The 21327-nt window shown below is 59.0% G+C and overlaps 1 protein-coding gene and 1 long non-coding RNA gene across 3 annotated transcripts; both read right to left on the bottom strand.

Moving 5' to 3' along the window:
• Positions 1-390: 390 nt before the first annotated feature.
• Positions 391-2655, bottom strand: LOC139825491 (uncharacterized). 2 transcript variants are annotated; one of them, XM_071798310.1, is made up of 3 exons: positions 2262-2586; positions 1841-1963; positions 391-1637 (listed from the first exon to the last, which is right to left on the bottom strand). In XM_071798310.1, exon 3 carries the CDS (start codon positions 1343-1345, stop codon positions 428-430), a length of 918 nt encoding a protein of 305 aa, XP_071654411.1. In that variant the 5' UTR covers positions 1346-1637; positions 1841-1963; positions 2262-2586; the 3' UTR covers positions 391-427. The 2 variants fall into 2 exon arrangements, with proteins under 2 accessions (XP_071654411.1, XP_071654412.1); XM_071798311.1 differs by having other exon boundaries at positions 734-1637; positions 2262-2655.
• Positions 2656-7023: 4368 nt separating this feature from the next.
• Positions 7024-8488, bottom strand: LOC139825492 (uncharacterized). Its single transcript, XR_011735566.1, has 3 exons — positions 8356-8488; positions 7623-7684; positions 7024-7124 (listed from the first exon to the last, which is right to left on the bottom strand). It is a non-coding gene; the product is annotated as an uncharacterized lncRNA (long non-coding RNA).
• Positions 8489-21327: the final 12839 nt, after the last annotated feature.

Raw genomic sequence — 21327 nt, 5'->3', positions numbered from 1 at the left:
CTGACATAGATTTATGGTATATTCTTACAAGGCAGGTAACTGTAACCGAGCCTTATTCTTAAGGTGGACATAGATTTACGATATATTCTTTTAAAGTTGGTACCGTAGAAAATAACTGATAATTGTAGCATCTTTTAGATAGAAAGTTTGTGTTATTATAGGTGTGGAATATTCTAATGGTTGTCAGGGGTGTAATGAATATGTATGTGACCGACTTGTATAATAAGGTATGGTCTGAATCAGCTGTTGGAAGCTTTGGGTGCAAACCCCTGGTTTCCCAGCGCTGGAATAAAGCACCGCATGGAACTGTGCCCGTGGTTCTGTGTCCTGATTGCTGACATTAGCACAAATCACAACTGCATTTTTCACATCCTCCTCCTCCTCCTCCTCCTCCCGCTCCTGTCCGGGATGTGCAGCTGCAGCAGGCTCAGTGCCAGGGCCACAAGGTGCAGGGGCACCAAGAGCGGGGCCGCAGCCGAGCGGGTCCAGCAGAGCCTTGGGGAGGGCTGCCCTTGGAGCAGGGCCGGAGCTCCAGCCCTCTCCCTGCAGGCCTTTCCCTGCCCCCCCAGCGCTCACCCACTGCCCAGCGCAGCCTCACAGCCACCAAGGAAACACCCACAGCGTGAGACCCAGCGGTTTGCAGGGGGGGCTTTACTGATGGGGGCAAGAGCTGGTGCCAGCAGCCTGGCCGGCACTGGCGCTCGTCACGCCGGAGAAGGCTCTTGCTGCGCGTCTCTCTCGCGAGCCTCAGCGCCTGAGACGGTCTCCTGGCACTGGCCGACGTGGAGCAGATCCGCTCTCCAGAGCTGCGGAGTTGAGTACAAAGCTCTGCAGTCTTGTATGCACAGAGGTGCAGAGCAACAAGTCTGGTCAGGACACCTGTGGTGGGATCTGCTGCTGTCTGGAGAGAGCAGGTCCAGGTCCCTGGGGTGCAGTCCCACCCTGCTGCTCTCCGTGCCCCCAGGGCTGTCAGGAAAACACCCTCTTTGCCCAGCTCTGGCCTGAAGCTGGCCCACAGCCCCTTTTTCAGAGGCGAGCACTCCAAAAGGCAAACACTCAACTGGGAATGCTCTTTCCCCAGTTGTTTTTCACGGCCTGCGGTACCTGGGCCTCCCATTGCTCTGGCTCTTTTTTCCAGGCCTTTGGCGGTGCCACTGCTGCGCTTCTGCTCTATCTTGCTGCACAAGGACTCCCAGAGCTTGCGTGTTTCCTCCTCCGTGCACACGCGGGGCTGCGCCTGCAGGACCACGGCAATGCAGCAGCAGGCAGTGCTGGTGTCCCTGGCAGGGGCTGGGGGGATTTCAGCGCCCCCCTCCCTCCTGCCCCTTCTTTTCAGCCTCTCCATCAGCCCTGCTTTGCTCACGGTCCCGACTGCAGAGCCTTTCTGCAACGACCCCTGAGCCAAGGGAGCGCGGGGCTGAAAGCAACCCGGCTGCTTGCTGTCCCAGACCAGCCTGGCCGCACCGTTGCGCCGTCACCATTACAAACGCCACCACATCGAGCCTTGGGGACGTACCGGTCCTGCCCTCCTCTCCCCCGCCTTGGCAGGGGGTGCAGCCTGGGGTGCAGCTTCCCGCAGGTGTTGGCTGCTGCCTGCCTCTTTCCCCGACCGTTCCCAGCGCAGCACGGCCAGCTCGCTGCAGACACACAGCGGGAGGAGGTGGTGTGAGCACAGGAGCGCGCTCCAGCCGGGCTCCCAGCTGGGTGCCAGCCGCGGCCGCAGGAGCGGCTCTGCCGAGAGGCCGGTGCCAGGAGAAGCGGCTCTCTCCCGCGGGGCTGCGGGGAGCAGGAGGAAGGGACTGCGGGAGAGGAAGCGCTGCCCGTGTCCAGAGAGATTTACCACTGGAGCTTGTCCTGCAGATCCAGCTGCTCATCCCTCTCCCCTCTCCTCTTGCGGGCCACCTGCCCCAGGATGCAGGTCACCACCTCCCGCAGGGCCCGGTCTGTCCGTGGGGAAAGGCTCCTGCAACAGCAAGGACAAAGTCTCCCTGACTCTGCAGCTGGGACCGTCCTGCCTCTTCCCACACTCAGCCCCACAGCTATGCGGCCCCGTTCTGCCCCACAGCCCCCTGGAGGCAGGAGGGGTTTCAAGCCCCTGCTCTGGCCCCTGCCGTGGGGTCTAACCCAGCCCGTTCCCGTGGCTGCAGAAATCCCCGGGCGCCCTGTGCAGCCCCGTGGCTCGGGGGTTGGCTCCCTGTACCCACCACCTCTGGCTCTCCCCCCACCGCCCCAGGGCTCGGCTGGAGCGGGCACACTCGTACCGCTTCGGGGGGATGCTGTTGTCCTCAGGGACTGTGGGGGGCTCTTCTCCGGCCTCTTCCCAGTCCTCCATAATGGTCCTGATCTCCAGCAGGTCACAGCTGGACTCGTCTGACTCCACGCTGCTCGGGGAGCTGTCTGAGGAGCACTCGGGGGAGCTGGATTCCTGCACAGGAGGAGACTCTCACACAACAGCCCCGCACCCGGAGGGTGCTGCTTCCCAGCACGCAGACCCCAGAACACTTCTGGATGGACCACAGGGGACGGGGAGAACCGGGAGAAGGAGCTCAGCAGGCCCTGGGGTGACCTCTGAGTGTCACCAGGGTTTCACTGCAACTCTGTGTCCCCCTTCTTGCTCAGGAAGGGCAGCATCACCCGCCCGGCTCTGCTGCAGCAACGCTGCTGTGACGGCTTGGGTGCCAGAGGTGCTTTGCGGTCTCAGCCGCCCCGTGGGAGAAAGTGCTCTTCTTCTGCAGGAATCCCAAGTACCTGGCTCCTCTGCATCTCCTCTGGGTTTTCTGCCTCTCCTTCCACACCGGGTGTCTCCTTTTCTGCCTCGGCCTTTGCTGTCATTGCTCCGGCTGACGGCCGTTTACTTTTTTCCCCTACCGCCGCCTCTTTTTTCTTCTTTTCCTCTCCTTCCAGGAATTTCTGGATATACTGTGGAAGCTTCTCCTCTTTCTTCTTCTGCCGTTTATTCTGGAGGCCGAATGAAATGCAATAGCAGGCAGCATTAGTCTGTCCTGCCACGGCTGAGCTGTTTCCCTCCCTTCCCTCCCTTCTCTTCTGCCTCGCTGTCCACGCTGGTTTGCTCCCAGGTTCCCGCAGGCTCCACCGAGGAGCCCGTCTGGGATGACCAGGGAGATCAGCCACCACCGGGCTACAAACCAGCCGGCAGCTGGCGAGCCCAGACCAGCCCTGCAGCCACCGGGCCGACAGAAACAGCCCCACGTGAGGGCTCTGGGGGTGTTTCCAGGCTACTGGAAGTGACAAGTATATTCTCAACTGACAGTGACCCGCCTCTCTCCAAGCAAACACCAAAGCAACCGGTCAGTGGTCCCGTGAACACCCAGTGAAGAATCTTGTGAGCGCTGGCATGTGTGGAGCAACGCTGCTCTACAGTCCAGTAGGATGTGCTCCTGCAGCATCCGGTGTCGGGTACCTTTTCTCTCCTCTCAATGGCTCTGGCTATGAAGTCCACTTCTCTGGGGGCAACCAGAGGCGGTAGCTTTCCTTTCTCCTCCTTTTCCTTCAAGCAGCTCCTCTGGATGACCGGTAGCTGCCTGCAAAGACACAACAGGGCGTGTTGGCAGGAGCGCAGGAGGAGCTGGTTCTGCATCCTGTGCTTCCAGGTGGCGCACCTGCTTCTGCAGCAGAACGGGCTCTGCTCACATCCTTGTGATCAAGTCCCCAGGCACAGAGAAGACCCCAAGCTGTCAGCCTCGGATGTGCCCAACAGCCCCCCTGCAACCCAGGATGCCCAGGTCTCGGCCCTCTCTTGCTGGAGCACCCAGAGGAACAGGGTCCTGTGCCCGGAGATAGCGCTACGCCCTGTACGGGCAGGTTGGGCGCTGGGGACACAGTGTCAAAGGGAGGAGGACACGACCCCACGGAAAAGCCATCCTGCCACTGAGCTCTCCGTAAGACAGGCGTCAGCGCAGAAGAGGCTCCTGGTTACTCAGGGCAATCCTCTGCAGTAACTAACTGCAGAACTCTGTTCTCAGCAAACAGAAAGGCCAGGCTCATTTCAACCTGAAGGGAAAGCCAAAATGACCTTCTGCTCCTGGAACGAGCCTTTGCACTTGGCTACTCAAGAGATCTGCACATCGGAAGGGAAGAAAGAAATGGTGGTGCCAGCAGAGTCTGCCAAGAAGCTGCAGACACTGCCATGAGCAAGAAACCGTGAGTCAGTGGGACGTGGGCAAAGCGCACGTGGGGTGTTTCCGGGAGAAACGTCTCGCTCCCACAGAGACCGGAGCAGGGGGCCACGCTCACCCGTTTATGCGAGTGTCTCACCTGGCGCGAGGCTCACTCCCCTCGGCTTTCTGACCCTGCTCCGGCGTCACAGTCAGGGCAGGTAACCGATGTGGAGGAAGCCTGGCTCGACGGAGGAGGCGCTTCCCGGCAGCATCCTCTAGAAACGGGAAAGGAGACGGTTCTTCAGAACAGCATCTCGGTGTTGTTCTGGGAACCGGGTGCCACTCGTGTGCCAGTTCCAAGGAGAGTGACGTGCGGGTCTGCTCAGGGCTGTGGTAACACTGGGGAAGGTGGTCCTTTTCACCCCTTTGGGGGAAAGCCATGTTTCCTGGGAGGTCTTAGGCCTTTTCTGACACTGTTTTAACATCCAACGCCCCATGCCCACAGTGCACCGTTATTCCCTGGGGAAGACTGTTTGCATGGCTTTCTCTCATCCGTGTGCTGAAATGGGGGGTTCCATGGGAGATACTGGTGCTGTCCAGGAGTCATTCTGGGGAGGGGAATCATTTATCTCAAGGGAACCCGGCTCTGGGGTTTCTGCATTGGTCCCGTGCACACAGATTTGCTGCTGGGGCAGGTTCACACCACAGGCCATCACCTTTTCCCTTCACACATCCGTTCAGGTCTATCAGCGCTGGCACTTTGGGCACGGTCTCAAGTTGGTACCTGGCAGAGGAAGAAGGCAGCAGGCTGAAGAAAGGACACCACGTTGTTTCCCACCGCAGCCCAACCCGGAGGGACGCAGCAGAAGCTCCAGTGCCGGGAGAGGCCCCGTCAGCCTGTGCCCGCGTTTCTCCATCCTTCCCTGAGAATGGCCGTCCTCCCACAAAACCCCCTTGCTGCTGCTGGGGAAATGACTCTGCTCATCGCGCACATGGAGAGCAGAGTATTATCTAGTGCTCTGGTTTTCTAAGACGCCTTTGAATTCTGATCTTGCCCTCCGAGTTCCTCGTAGAGCCTTGCAGATTAACGTTTCCGGACCTAAGAGCAGTCTCTCCCAGAGAGGAAAGAAAAGGAGCAGGAGAAACGTAGCGGGAAATGTTGCCTAAATGCGTCTCTAGGTCCACAGCAGGACAGATGCAGAAGCCGTGCCACTGTCCCCCGTTCCTCAAGTGAAGTCAAACGTACCATGGCAGGACGACAACACGTCCAGAAGAGGTCTGGGAAGCAGCGGTGTCATGGCGTGAGATGACCGAGTCCCTCATCTCCGGCATCTGCAACGAGGACAGAGGCGGATGACGGGAGGAGCGGACGCTGGGAAGGGCCGGCTGCTCGCTCCGCCTCAGCCCAGCGCCAGCAAAGAGCCAGAGCCGCCCAAGGGCTCTGGGCTCAGCAAGCCTTGCCCTGCCTGTGCCTCTGCTCCCGGCCCCCAGAGTGGGGCACGCAGCGCTCCCCGCCATCAACGCCGGCCTTTTCTCGCAAAGGGCAGCTCCTCTGGGGGTGGCTCTTGCAAAGCCGGGCCATTGCACGCCAGGGAGGTGCTCTGCAGAGAGCCTGCTGTGCTCTAGAGCTCCAGGAGCCCAGGGGCTGAACGAGGCATGGCCGGCCAGGGGAAAGCAGCCCCCAGAAAGCATTTCAGAAGCAGCAGGAGTGGCGCTGGGAAAGTGAAAATCCTACCTCGAGAAGAGCTTGCAGCATCTTGCCAGAGCCATTCAGCCTTTCCAGAAAGTCTAAGTAAAATCTCATTCTCACGTCTTTTCCCTGGACAATCAGCATGCCCACGTCCCTCCAGATGATGGCAACGTTCTGCCCGTTCTCTACGCAGGCATGGAAAAGGTGCGTGGTCCTTTCCATGTAGAGCTGCACGGTGCCCTCAGAGACAGCGTTCTCTGAGGCTATCTGAGCATACGGCAGCTGCTCGAAATCTTGGTGGCCTGAAAGACGAGAGAAGAGGAACACATGAGCTTGCAGACCTGCTGGGCAGGCTACAATCAAAGGTCTGCAGCCTCCAGGCCCTCGGGCAACACTTTGGTACTGGGCTGTCTGGCTGGGCCAGCGCCTCTGAGGAGACGCTCGGCTTGTCCCTTCCTCTTAAAGTGGGCAGTGAGGTGCGGAGCAGACAACGGTGGCTTCTCTGATACAGAAAGGGAAACAAAGAGTCTTAGGCACTTGGTGGGAAGAAGAGTGACTGCGGGACAAAGTGGGGAGATAGGCGCCAGGTCCCAGGGCAGCTGGAGGGTGCCAGCCCACACTCGGTGCTGTCTTTGTCTTTAGAGAGAAACGCACCCCAAACACAGCCCCAAGCTCCTGGTGCTCCCCGGGGTCCCACAACAGCTGCCCCAAAGGCAGCAGTGACCAGAAGGCGCAGGTGTCCCGCCAGTGGCTTTTGGAAGGAACCGTCTTTCCCCCCTGGGTTTCCCCTGCTTTTCCCCCGTGCAAGGAGGCTGAGGGAGCTGGAAGAGCCCCGGCATTTGCCTGGACGAGGTCTAGAGCAGCGGAAAGGGGGAGCAAGAGTTGAAGCATCATGGAACCGGAAGACACCACACCAAGGAAGCTGTGAGGGACCCTGTTGTTGAAGCAGGACAAAGAGAGTGCGCTCTTAGCTGCATTGTCCTCTGGTGATTCTTTAAAACAAACAGCTGGGTAGGGTCCTTCCACAGCCGGCTGGCTTTGTCGAGTGGAGCTCTTGGCAGGGCCGCGGTGGGTGGTTGGTGCTCCCCTCAGTCACCTCTGGAGAGCACAGCACCCCTCCCACCCTGCTCAAGGCCAGCGCCGCTTTCACGCTGCTCACCAGGGAAGTCTGTGCAAGCACAGCGGAGCTCACGGTCCTGCGCAACAGCCTTTTCAGGTTGAAACACGGGTCTCTCCACGATCACCAGATCCTGGTCGCTGAGGGCTACTCGCTTCGTGACAACCGCAAAAGTCCCGATTCCGGGAATGCGGACAGCCTGGAACAGAGGAGATGGCAGATGGGAAGAAGCCTTGGAGGGGCAGACGGGTGACTTGTCAGAGGAGGCTGATGGTGCTTAGTGCCCTGCCCTGGCCTGAGGTACAAAGGAGCAAGATGGGCTCCTTGGGAGAACACAAACAGGGGCTGCGCTTTTCCCTCGCACCCCCCTTCAGCTACGAAGAACCAAATAGGTGAGGGAAAGCTGACAAACACCCTCTGGCTCAATCAGATAGAAGGCAGGGGGTTCCCACGCTTGGAATAAATCCAGATGTGTCCCAGGCTTCCAGGTTTTCACATGCAACTCTGACGGGGGGACCTTCTTGTACATCTGAATGGACAGAGAAGGTGTCCATGTCACGGTGTGCATTGCAGTGTTGTGCTGGGGCGTTGCTCCTGCTTTCAACGAGGGGAAGAACAGCTGCACCCCATGGCAAAGGGCTGTCAGGACTTGATCAGCGTTCATCAGGGTGTGAGGGGAGAAGGAGGTGAGGCCCACCTGGTGGAGAGCCAGCTGCAGGCTGAGGTGATACGATGTGCTGGCCCAAATCTTAGCGAACTCTGGAAGAACAAGGGAAAGACCCGTCATGCTCTGAGGCAGCAAGCTCAAGACCGTTCGGCCCACTCCTGTCCAAGGAGCGATGCATCTTTCACTCAGGCATTTCAGGTGGTCTCTCTCCAGCCCGGCAAGAACCAAGGGACACCTCATGCTGCCTCCAAGGGGCTCCTTTCCTTGCGGGTGCAGCTCTCCAGGGTGTGACCCACTCCCACGGGAAGCCGGCAGTGCTCTGCCCTGCCCACGGGGGCACGGGGCTGCGCTCCACGCGGCTCTCGGAGGCTCAGGGCAGGCCCTGGTGTCTCCCCAGCAGGGGCTGGTTTTGCCGGGTCACATCTCTGAACACACAGAGCCCACGTGGCCCACGAGCACCTTCAGCTCTTCCATTCAGACGTGAGCTCAGCGTGGGCAATGCCCAGCGCCAGGCAAGGGCAGCCCCTTGGGGTCAGAGGCTTCTGCCTGGGCTGCCCCAGGAAGGCAGGGGCCACGTCAGGGAGGGAACCAGGAGCCCTGGCTGCCACATCAGCCCCTCAGCCCTTTGGGATGGTCAAGCAGGTCCCTCCTTGCACTCACCACTCCTGAGCAACCACCCCCCACAGTCCTCGGGTTTCCATGCCTGATTTCAGAGATGTCCTTGACCCAGACACACATGTGAAATTGGGCCTGAAGGCCTTACCATAACGCTCCAGCTTCTCAATAGTTGGGCTCAGGTGAGGCTGCAAGAAGAGCTGTCTTGCCATCTTAGTTCCACTCCTGCTTCAAGTCAACAACTGCAGAGAGTGGCTGGACAATGGCTTTACTGCTTCTCCTTGTCCTCGTCCTTCTCCTCCTCCTTCTTCTCCTGATCCTTCTTCTCCTTCTCCTTCTCCTCCTCCTCCTTCTTTTTCTCTCCTCCTCCTCCTCCTTCTCCTTCTCCACCCTTCACCCTCCTTGGTGCTGTCCTGCTCCCTCTCTCCGCCTTCTCCTCCTCACTGCAGAGCAGCTACTCCAGAGCAGAGCGGTGCGAGAGCAGCTCTCAGCACTTGGAGTCCACTCGGCCTCACCGGGTGAGTGGGGCAGACGCTGGTCACGACAGGGACAGGGGGGCTGTCACCACTGTGACGTGTGGCTGTCCCACTGTGACCCCGGACCGTGTCACAGAGGGGCTGCACACACCCTCCCCCCAGGCCCTGCCAGGGGCTCTGCAGTGGGCAGGGGCTTCCGGGAGCTGCCCCCACCCCACTGTCTCCTGAGCGGGAGGGGTTTCCCCAGGCCACCCCTGCCATGTCCCCACATGGGGACACCGGGCTGCAAGGGCCGATGGGCTTCCTTCCACCCTTCCCCGCTTCTTCCTGCCCCTCTCACCCAACGTGTCTGCAGCGGGGAGCGCGGCTGCCCTGCCTGGCGCAGCTTGGGCAGGCGATGGCTGCTCACACCGGCTTTGGAGCCGGCTGCACCCCTCTCCCACCGGCCCCGGCAGCACCGGACCTGCTCCCACACGGGTCCCGCTGCAGCTCCCGCTGCTCACGGTTCCCAGTGCTATGGAGAGGACTGCTCTGATTTGCTGAAGGTGCTGAGGGGGGTGCCGTTGCCAAACTCGGGGAGTGGGTTCAGGCTGCCGAACCAAACAGGGTGGTGATGGATGGCCGCTGCTCCCTTGGTGTTCCCAGGAGAGAGGCCTGGTCCATGCAGCAGCACTCGCGGTGCCCTAGGGCTCATTAACGCTCCGTGCCACAGGTCGCCCGGCTCCAGGCCGCCCGCCTGGTCCCACGGGCCGTCGAAAGGCTCAGGGTCGATAACTCTTGCGGGAATGGCAGGGTGTGCGGTTCCAGCTAAAGGGCCTTGGACAGATTACACAGAAGTGTTTTCTATGGGTGTAAGACGTGATGGCCCAGACCGGTGAGAACGATATCTCGGGTCAGAAAACCACCCCCGTGTGTGCGATGTGTGAATGCTGGGCCTGGGCGTGTGAACGAGTGGGTCGGAATGCCGCCCACAAGATACGCATGGGAACGTGACTGAAACCAGTCACAATAGGAGTGTGGTGTGTTTAGAATAACAATTATTGAACAAAGTCATTTGTCTAACCTCTTAGCCCAAGCTCATCCCTGTAAATCTATAAATGGAGAACCGTTAATAAAAGAGAGCTCAGCTCTGCCCGGCTCTGCTCTTGCTGCCAACAAGAACCCTGTGCCTGTGCGCCCCGTCTGCGTCTGTGTGAATCGTTCCTCATCGCCACAACGCTGACAATCCTTTTCTCAGAACCCTCCGGGTCCCCAGCACCCTCCTGTCTCGTCCTCCCTAACAATGATTCAGTCCCCATTCCTCCCCGTCTGCACAAAAACGTGGTTTGCAGGTCACCAAGCTGGGGACCCATCCCTGGGGCCGCACAGGCAGTGCCCCGGCCTTTCTGCCTTGTGGACCTGTGGATTTTCTTGAAGAATTCCTTGCCAGATTCAGGCAAGCGTATATCCGTAAGATAATTTCTCTCTAAACACGTGGGTGTATTTTTCCTGGGGTTAGGGACTGTAATAGACTTAACGATATATTTGTTAATCAGACCGGTCTAAATGGATATGTTATCAGTGGCTGTGAAACCTGAGCGTGTGATATTAGTATATGCTGCCATTAAACAATGCAACCTGTACGTAGTCTTTGTAAAAAACTTGTTCCACAGATACGTGTAAAAGCCTAATTTAGCGTACCCTGCAGAACATTCAGGAAGAGACTGACAGAGAGAAGGGCCCAGTTGCATCCTTGTGTGAACGGGATAACGGGGTCTTCAGCACAAAGCGGGAGGAAAACCAGCTCAAGGCCTTGGAGCCCTGGCCAAACCCAGCGTGCTAGGCCAAGGATAAGAAATGCACAAAAGAACAGACCGCAGCCTTCATCCAAAAGACCCCCGCCCGTGACCACCCGCAGACACCGCGCAGGCGCAACAGGAAGGAGCCAGAGCTGAAGACTATAGATATAATTCCTTGGAACTCATTTTAATAAGAACGGCCTTGTTGAGGAAAAGTTATGAATGTGTATAGGCGTTCCTGGAATAACCATGAATACGTAATCCTTTGCCACATGTAACCAAGCTGGCCGCTCCTGGAAAGGCGCCGTGGTGCAGCGCAGGCTCCCCGGCCGCCCAGCGCTCTTTTGCCCGCTTGCTGCAATAAATTCTAAGCAATTTATTCCGACGAGTGCGTGCTGTTTGTCGTGATCGTCTGTAACACCGTGCACGTTTGCACGCGCACTTTCCGTGCTTAATACAAGCACGTGTATCAATTATTTCCTCGCACAATCGCGGGTGTATTTTCCTCCCCTGCTTCCGCACAAGCACGTGTAACTTTCCGTGCACATCTGCACGTGTATTAACCCTCGCAGGACTGCGAGTGTATTGTAAATTTACCCTCGCAGAATCGCAATTTGGGGGTGTCCTGGTTTTGTCACAAACCAGACTGGGTCTCTTTCAGTGATTTTCTCTCAGCTAAGCTCTTCTCGGTCGCTGTACCTTTCTGGGTCAGCCTGCATATTTTTCCCGGGATGCCCGTGGCGCCGAACTGGAACTCGCCTCCAACCCTCGTCATCTTTTCGGTCCCCTAGCGGTGCCCGACAGCGACAGGGCAGGGGCTGTCTCAGGTCCTCCCCCTCTGCCCAACAGGGCAGGGCTCCATCGCCTTTGGGGGTGTCCCCTGGAGCCTCTCCGAGTGGCGCCAGCAGCTCCGCGCTCAGCACCAGCGGGTGCGGCCCCTCCTGAGGGGATGGGGGATGAGGGGGCGGGGCCACCGGCCGGCGGCGCGCGAGGCTGAGGCGGCGAGCTGCGATTGGCCGGGCGGGCCGCAGCGGCCGTTCCCGCCTGAGCCTTGGGGCGGAGCCAGAGCGGGAGTGCGGGGGGCGGCCGGGCCAGGAGCCGCCCGCAGAGCGCCCGGAGAGCGGGCTTCGGGGACTCTGCCCGGGAACGAGCGGCAGGAGGGGAGGAGACGGCCCCAGCGGTACCGGGTGAGCTTCTGGCTGGAGCCTGGGAGCTGTTCCTCCCAGCGAGGGCTGTCGGGCACTGAACGGGCTGCCCAGGGCAGGGCTGGAGCCGCCATCCCTGGAGGGGTTTCCACAGGAGCTCCTGAGGGCCGTGGGCAGTGCCGGGGGGTTGTGCTTGGACTCCAGCACCTTCAAGGTGTTTGACACCCAAAGGGATTCTGTGGCACACTCAATTTTCACATTGCCATGGAGCCCGGAGGTCCCAGCGGGGTTTGGATCAGCGTGTTCTGGAACATTCTCAGTGGTCGGGTCTGTGTGCAGAGTGTGGTGGGAACGAGAAGAGAGGAGATGGAGAGAACAGTGGGGAGGTGGAGGAGCAGGAGTGGAGGTGAATACCAGAGAGAGCGAGTGTGTGCGGATCAGCAGTGATCACCCCAAACCTGCCCCGCAGACACGGCACCCAAAATCCTGCACCCCAAAATACTCTTCCCAAACCTGCACCCCAGATCCTGACCCCAAGCTCTGCACCAAAACCCTGCCCCTCAATCCTGCACCCCCAAATCCTCCACCCCGATCCTGTCTTCCCAAACCCTGCACCCCAAATCCTGCACCCCCAAATTCGGCCCCACCAAACTCTGCACCCCTAAACCCTACAACTGAAACCTTGCACCCCCTAATCCTGCCCTCCCTACCTTCCTGAACCCCGAAACCTGCACCCCAAACCCTGCATTCCCAAATCCTTCTGTCCTACACCCTACACCCCTAAACCTGCCCCCAAACCCTGCACCCCAAAGAATTCCCTCCCAAACCTTGCACCTCCAAATCCTGCACCTCAAAGGCCTGGAAACCCAAGCCCTTCAACCCCATCCCTGCAACACCAAATCCTGTACCCCAAACCCAGCACCCCAGAATCCTGCACCCCAAATCCTGCCCTACCAAACCTTTCACTGCAAACCCCTGCACCCCAAGATTGTGCTGCTCTATACACTGAACCCCCAAATCCTGCAGCCCCAGGTCCTTGCCTCCCAAGACTCTGCACCCCCAAATCCTGCACCCAAATCTCTCACCCCCACCACCCTGCACCCCTATCCCCTGCACCCCAAAACTCCACACCTCCAAATCCTGAACCCTGAAACCCCGCACCCCCAAATCCTGTGCCCCAGTCCTATGCACCCCACACTCTGCACCCCAAACTCTGCACTCTTAGACCTGACTTCTAAACCCTGCACCCCAAACAGTGCACCCCCAAATCCTGAAGCCCCAGATCCTTCCCTCCCATACCCTGCAGCCCCAAATCCTGAACCCCCAGATCCTGAATTCCAGGATCTTGCACCCCCAGACCCTGCACCCCCAAATCAGACACACGAACACCCTGCACCCCCAAATCTTGCACCTCTAAGCCTCCACCCCTTAACACTGCACCCCCAAATCTTTCACCCCAAAACCTCAACCCAGAACCCTGTACCCCAAAACCCTACACCTCCAAATCCTGAACCCTTAAACCCTGCACCCCCAGATCCTCCCCCCAAATGAATGAACCCCCAAAACCTGCACCCCCAGATCCTGCTGCCCCATACCCAGCACCCCAAACTCTGCACCCAGAAATCCTGCACTCTCATAACCCTGCACCTCAAACAATTCCCTTAACCCTGCACCCCCAAAACCTGTAACCCCAATCGCTGCACCCCCAGATCCTGTCCCCAAACTCTGCACTGCCAGATCCTGCCCCCCTAAACCCTTAAAGCCCAAATATTGCACCCCCAGATCCTTCCTCAACACCCTGCACCCCCAAATTCCGCACCCGAAAACCTGCACCCCCAGATCCTGCACCACCAAGTTCTGTGCCCTGAAGCCCTGCACTGAAAATCCTGCCCCCTAACTCTGCACCCCCAAATCCTGCACCCCCAAATCCTGCATCCCCAAACCCTGCACCCCCAAATCCTTCAACCCCCAAAGCCAATGCACTGCCAAACCCTGGACCCCCAGATACTGCACCCCCGAAACCTGCACGTTGAAATCCTGCACCCCCAAACCCTGCAGCCCAGAACCCTATACCTGATATCCTGCCGCCCCACAACTTGCACCCCCCAAACCTGCACCCCCAAATACTGCACCCCCAAATCCTGCACCCCAAAATCGTTCCCCCAAACCATTCGCCCCCGAATCTTTTATGTCCAAACCTGTCCCCCAAAACCTTGCACCCCTGAACTCTGCTCCCCCAAAGCCGGCCTGTGAAACCTTGTCACCCAAATCCATCACCCCCAGATCCTGCTCCCCAAACCCTGCACCCAAAATCCTGCCCCACAAACCCTGCGCCCTCAAATTCTGCCCCCCAATCAATGCACTGACAAACCCTGCACCCGCAGATCCTTTCCCCCCAACCCGGCACCCTGAAATCCCTCACCCCAAATCCCTGCACTCTCAAATCTTACACACCCCAAAAATGTGCACCCCCAAATCGTTCACCCCATATCCTGCCCCTTTAAACCCTGCACTTCAAAACCCTGCACCCCCAAATCCTTTCCCCAAACACCCTGCACCCATTAATCCTGTACCCCCAAATCCTGCACCCCAAGTCCTGAAACTTCAAACCCTGTGCCCTCAGATCCTTCCTTACCCAACCCTGCACCCCCAAATCCTCCAACCCCCAAATCTTCCAACCCCCAAGTCCTGAACCCTGCACTCCCAACTCCTCACCCCAAAGCCCTGCACCCCCAAATCCTGCCTCTAAACCCTAAACAACAAGGTTCTGCACCCCAAACCCTGCTCCCCCAGATCCTGCTCCCCAGATCCTGCACCCCAGAATCCTGCACCCCCATACTGTGATCCCTGCACCCTGCACCCCCAGATCCTTCCCTCCCAAAACCCATAGCCCCATAACCCTGCACCCCAAAGCGCTGCACCTCCAGATCGTGAACCTTTAAACCCTGCACCCCAAATCCTTCCTCCCCAAAACCTGCACCCCAAAACCCTACAATCCCAGATCTTGCACCTGCAAATCTCTGCACTCCACAACCCTGCACCCTCAAAACCTGCACCCCTATATCCTGCCCCCCAAAACCCTGGCACCTCCAGACCCTTGACCCCCAAATCCTGCAACCCTAAACCAGGCACCCCCAAACCCTTCCCCACCAAACCCTGCACCCCTCAGACCCTGAAGCCCAAATCCCTCTCCCAAAGCCCCTGCACCCCTTAAATCTTGCACCCCTGAAATCCAGTTCCCTAAGACCCTGCAGCCACAGGTCCTGAACCCCAAACCCCTGCGCCCCAAAATACTGCACCCCAACCCCTGCAGGCCAACCCTGGCACCCCAGAGCCCTTCAACGCAAAATCCTGCACCCCCAGTTCCTGAACACGCAAAACCTGCCCCCCTAAACCCTGCACCCCAACACTGCACCCCAAAGCCCAGCACCCCAAGACCCTTCATCCCCAAACCCTGAGCCCCCAAATCATGCACCCCCAGATCCTGACTCCCAAAACCCTGCACCCACAAACACTGCACCCCATATCCTGCACCCCAAGATCCTGCTGCCCTAAACCCTGAACCCCCAAATCCTGCACCCCCGATTCCTCTCTCACAAGCCCTGCACCCCAAAACTCTGCACCCCCAAATCCTCTCCCCCCAAACAATGCACCTGGAACCTTGAACCTGCGAACCCTGCACGCCCAGGTCCTGAACACCTGAACCCTGCCCCCGCAAATCCTTTAACCCCCAAACCCAGCACCCCAAACCCTGTACCCCCAGATCGTTCCCAAAACACCCTGCACCCCCAAACCCTGCACCCCAAATTCCTGCCCTACCAAGCCCTTCACCCAAACCCCCGCACTCTTAAATCCTGCACCCCTAAACCCTGCACCCCCAAATCCTTCACCTCCAGATCCTTCTTTCCTTCCTTCCTTCCTAAAGCCTGCACCCCAAATCGTGCCCTACCAAACCCTTCACCCCAAACCCCTGCACCCCGCAGTCTTGCTCCCCCTAATCCTGCCATCCCACACCCTGCACCCCAAATTCTGCCCCCCAAACCCTGATCCTTGAAACACTGCACCTCCAAACCCTGTACCCCCAAATCCTTCCCCAACACCCTGCACCCCCAAACCCTGCACCCCAAGATCTTGCTCCCCTAAATCTTGAACACCCAAACCTTGCACCCTCAAATCTTACACCCCAAACCCTGCACCCCCAAATCCTGAAGCCCCAGATCCTTCCCTCCCATACCCTGCACCCCCAAATCCTGAACCCCCAAATCCTGCACCCCTAATCCTCCACCCTCTTAACAGTGCACCCCCAAAACCTGAACCACCAAATCCTTCACCCCCAAAACCTCCCTCCTCCAAACCCTGCACTTCAAAATGCTGCACCCCCAAATCCTTCTCCCCAACACCCTGCACCCCCAGATCCTGACCCCAAAACCCTGCACCCCAAATCCTGTACCCCAAAGCCCTGCACTCTCAAATCATACATGCCCAGAACGTGCACCCTAAACTGTGCACCCCAAAATCCTAAACCCCTTAACCCTGCACCCCCAAATCCTCCAGACCCATGTCCTGAACCCAGCACCCCAAAATCTACCCCCCAAAACCTACATCCCCAAATCCTGCACCCCCAGGTCCTGAACACCCAAAATGTGCACCCCCAATTCTGCCTCCCCAAGAACTGCACCCCCAATTCTGCCTCCACAAGACCTTCACCCCCAGTCCCTGCTCCACTAAATCCTACACCCCCAAACCCTGCACCCCCAACCTCCTGTACCCCAAATCCTGCCCCCACAAGTTGCACCCTAAAAACCTGCACCCCAAATCCTGTCCTACCCAACCCTTCACCCCAAACCCCTTCACCACAAGATCCTGCTGCCCTAAACCCTGCACCCCCAAATCATCCCTCCCAACCCTGCCCCCCAAACCCTGTCCCCCTAAAGCCTGACCCCTAAACCCTACTCCCCAAAACCCTGCTCCCCAAAACCCTGCTACCCCAAATCTTGTACCCCCAGATCCTTCCCCCAACACCCTGCAATCCCAAACCCTGCACCCCCAGTTCTGGCGCTAAACCCTGCACCCCCAGAACCCTGCACCACTGAACCCTGCACCCCAAAACCCTGCTCCCCCAATCCTCCCCCCCAAAACTCTGCACCCCAAAACCCTATACCCAAAACCCTGCACCCCACAAGTTGCACTCCATATCCCTGCACCCCCAAATCCTCCAGCCCTCAGGTCCTGCACCCCCAGGTGCTGAACACCTGAACCCCTCACCCCAGACCCCTCACCCCAAAGCCCTGCACCCCCAAATCCTGCCTCTAAACGCTGAATTACAAGGTTCTGTACCCCAACAGCCTGCTCACCCAGATCCTGCACCCCAGAACCCCGCACCCCCATATTCTGATCCCTACAGCCTGCACCCCCAGCTCCTGCACCCCCAAAACCTGTACCCCTAAATCCTGCACCCTTCAACCCTGCAGCCCACAACGCTGCACCCCCAACCTCTGCAGCCCCAGTTCCTTAACGTGTGAAACCTGCGCCCCCAAGTCCTGCACCTCAAAACCTTACACCCGGAATCCTGCCCCCCAAACCATGCACCCCAAAATCAAGGCCCCTCAAACTTGCACTCAAAAGTCCGCACCAAAAAACCCTCCCCCCCCAGTTCCTAAAGACATGGAACCTGCACCCCCAAATCCCTCACCCCAAAACCCTGCACCCCAGTACCCAACACCACCAAATCTTGCACCTCCAAATCCTGCCCCCTTTAGCCCTGCACTTCAAACCCTGCACCCCAAATCCTGCAACCAAACCCTGTACCCCAAATCCTGCAACCAGCCCTTGTACCCCTAAATCCTTGACCTCCACATCCCGAATCTCCAAACGCAGCAACCCCAAAACCCTACACCCCCAATCCCTGCACCCCCAAATCATTGTCCTTCAAATCCCACACCCAATGCTCGTACACCCCAAGATCTTGCACCCCCACACACTGCACCCCAAATCCTGCACCCCCAAATCCTCCAGCCCCATGTCCGAAACCCCCAAACCCTGCACCCTCAACTCTTGCACCCCCAAACCATTCTCCCCCAAATCCTGCAACCCCAAACCCCACACCTCCTGCACCCCAAAATTCGACACCTCCAAATCCTAAACCCTTAAACCCTGCATCTCGCAAATCCTTCCCCCCAAAACAGTGCCCCCCAAACCCTGCACCCCAGATCCTGCAGCCCCTAACTCTGCACCCCAAACGCTGCACCCTCAGATCCTGCGTCCCCCAACCCTGCACCCCAAATCCTTTACCCCAAAATTCCCCAAACCTGCAAACCCAGATCCTGCACCCCCGGGTCCTGAACATGCGAACCCTGCACCCCCAAATCCTGCCGTACCCAACCCTTCACCCCAAACCTCTTCAACCCAAGATACTGAAACCCTAAGCCCTGCCCCCCCAAACCTACATCCCCAAATCCTGCACCCCCAGGTCCTGAACACCCAAAATCTGCACCCCCAAATCCCTGAACTCCAAAAACCTGCACCCCCAATTCTGCCTCCCCAAGACCTGCACCCCCAAACCCTGTACCCCAAATCCTGCCCCCCACAAGTTGCACCCTAAAAACCTGCACCCCAAATCCTGTCCTACCCAACCCTTCACCCCAAACCCCTTCACCCCAAGATCCTGCTGCCCTAAACCCTGCACCCCCAAATCATCCCTCCCAACCCTGCCCCCCAAACCCTGTCCCCCTAAAGCCTGACCCCAAAACCCTGCTCCCCAAAACCCTGCTACCCCCAATCTTGCAACCCCAGATCCTGCTGCTCCAAACCCTGCACCCCCAAATCCTCCAGCCCCACGTACCGATCTCCCAAACCCTGCACCCCAGAACACTGCACCCCACAACCCCTTCACCCCCAAATCCTGCACCCCCAGCCCTACCCCCTAAACTTTCCACCCCCAAATCCTGCCCTACCAAGCCCCCCTTGTCCCCAGGGCCCATACTGGCACCATGGGGACCCCCCTTGTCACTGGGGAACCATTGTGACATCCTGGGGACCTCCTCTGTCCCCAGGGTCCATTGTGACATTCAAGGAACCCATCTTTGTCCCCAGGGCCTATTGTGACACCATGGGGACCCCTTCTTGTCCTCAGGACCCATTGTGACAGGGTGGGGACACCCCTTGTCCCCAGGGCTCATTCTGACATCCTGGGGACCCCGCTTTGTCCCCAGGGCCCATTGTGACACCGTGGGGACCCCGTCTTGTCCCCAGGGCCCATTGTGACATTCTAGGAACCCCTTTGTCCCCAGAGCCCATTGTGACATCCCAGGACTACCCGTTGTCCCCAGGGCCAATTGTGACACCGTGGGGACCCCTCTTGTCACTGGGGCCCATTGTGACATCCTGGGTGACCTCCTTTGTCCCCAGGGCCCATTGTGACAGGTTGGGGACCCCCCTTGTCCCCAAGGCCCATTGTGACACTGTGGGGACCCCCTTGTCCCCAGGGCCCATTGTGACATCCCAGGACCACCCATTGTCCCCAGAGCCCATTGTGACATCCTGGGGAGCCCCTTTGTCCCCAGGGTCCATTGTGACGTCCCAGGACCCCTCATTGTCCCCAGGGCCCATTGTGAAAGGGTGGGGACCCCCTTTGTCACTGGGGACCCATTGTGACATCCCAGGACCCCCCATTCTCCCCAGGGATCATTGTGACACCATGGGGACCCCTCTTGTCACTGGGGACCCATTGTGACACCATGGGGACCCCCCCTTGTCATCAGGGCCCATTGTGACATCCTGAGGACCCCCCATTGTCCCTGAGGCCCATTGTGACATCCTGGGGACCCTCTTGTCCCCAGGGCCCATTCTGACACCATGGGGACCCCCCATGTCACTGTGGACCCATTTTGACACCATGGGGAAACCCCTTTGTCCCCAGGCCCCATTGTGACATTCTGGGGACCCCCTTTGTCCCCAGGGCCCATTGTGGCACCATGGAGACCCCCATTGTCCCCAGGGCCCATTGTGACATCCTGGGGACCCCCCCTTGTCCCCAGGGCTTATTGTGACACCGTGGGGACCCCCTTTGTCCCCAGGGCCCATTGTGACATCCTGGGGACCCCCCTTTGTCACTGGGACCCATTGTGACACCATGGAGAACCCCTTTGTCCCCAGAGCCCACTGTGACATCCTGGGGACCCCCCCTTATCCCCAGGGCATATTGTGTTGTCCCAGGACCCCCCTTTGTCCCCAGGGCCCATTGTGACATTCAGGGCACCGCCCTTTGTCCCCAGGGCCCATTGTAACATCCTAGGGACCCACTTTGTCCCTAGGTCCCATTGTGACCTGCAGGCGACCCACCTTTGTCCCCAGGGCCCATCGTGACACCATGTGGACACCCCAAGTCACTGGGGACCCATTGTGACACCATGGGGACCTCCCCTTTGTCCCCAGGGCCCATTGTGACATTCAGGGGACTCCCCATTGTCCCCAGAGCCCTTTGTGACATCCTGGGCACCCCCCTTTGTCCCTAGGCCCCATTGTGACGTCCCAGGACCCCCCATTGTCACCAGGGCCCATTGTGAAATCCTGGGGACCCCGCTTTGTCCACAGGGCCCATTGTGACATTCAGGGGACCCACCTTTGTCCCAAGGGCCCATTGTGACACCATGGGCCCCCCCCCTTTTTCTCCAGGGCCCATTTTGACATCCTGGGGACCCCCCCTTGTCCCCAGGGCCCATTGTGCTATCCTGGGGACACCCCTTTGTCCCCAAGGCCCATTGAGACGTCCCAAAACCCCCCGTTGTCCCCCGGGCCCATTGTGACATTCAGGGAACCCACCTTTGTCCCCAGGGCCCATTGTGACACCATGGGGACCCCCCTTGTTCCCAGGGCTCATTGGGACATCCTGGGGACCCCGTTTGTCCCCAGGGCCCATTGTGGCACCATGGGCCCTCCTTTGTCCCCAGGGCGCATTGTGACATCCCAGGACCCCACTTTGTCCCCAGGGCTCATTGTGACACCGTGGGGACCCCATTTGTCCCCAGGGCCCATTGTGACATTCAAGCTACGCCCTTTGTCCCCATGGCCCATTGTGACACCATGGGGACCCCATTTGTCCCTGGGGCCCATCGTGACATCCCAGGACCCCCCATTGTCCCCAGGGCCCATTGTGACATCCTGGGGACCACCCTTTTTCTCCAGGGCCCATTGTGACATCCTAGGAACCACCATTGTTGCAGGGCTCATTGTGACATCCTGGGAACGCCCCTTGTCCCGAGGGCCCATTGTAACATCCTGGGGACCCCCTTTGTCCCCAGGGCCCATCATGACACAATGGGGACCCCCCCTTGTCACTGGGCACCCCTTATGACACCATGGGCCCCCACTTTGTCCCCAGGGCCCATTGTGGCACCATGGGGACCGCCTTTGTCACTGGGGCCCATTGTGGCATTCCAGGATTCCGCTTTGTCCCCAGGGCCCGTTCTGACACCTTGGGGACCCCCATTGTCCCCAGGGCCCATTGTGACACCGTGGGGATGCCTTCTGGTCCCCAGGTCCCATTGTGACATCCTGGGGACCCCCTTTGTCCCCAGGACCCATTGTGACGTCCCAGCACTCCCCGTTTCCCCAGGGCCCATTGTGACACCGTGGGGACCCCCCTTGTCAGTGGGGCCCATTGTGACATTCTGGGTGACCTCCTTTGTCCCCAGGGCCCATTGTGACACCGTCGGGACCCCTC

This window comes from Patagioenas fasciata, chromosome 23, assembly GCF_037038585.1.
Source record: "Patagioenas fasciata isolate bPatFas1 chromosome 23, bPatFas1.hap1, whole genome shotgun sequence".
NCBI classification, from domain to species: domain Eukaryota; kingdom Metazoa; phylum Chordata; class Aves; order Columbiformes; family Columbidae; genus Patagioenas; species Patagioenas fasciata.
This window is presented reverse-complemented; position numbering and strand designations above follow the sequence as displayed.

What these genes read in the sequence shown, in the direction of transcription:
- LOC139825491 (XM_071798310.1), bottom strand. Translation starts at nt 1,345, where the DNA reads ATGGAGAGGCTGAAAAGAAGGGGCAGGAGGGAGGGGGGCGCTGAAATC.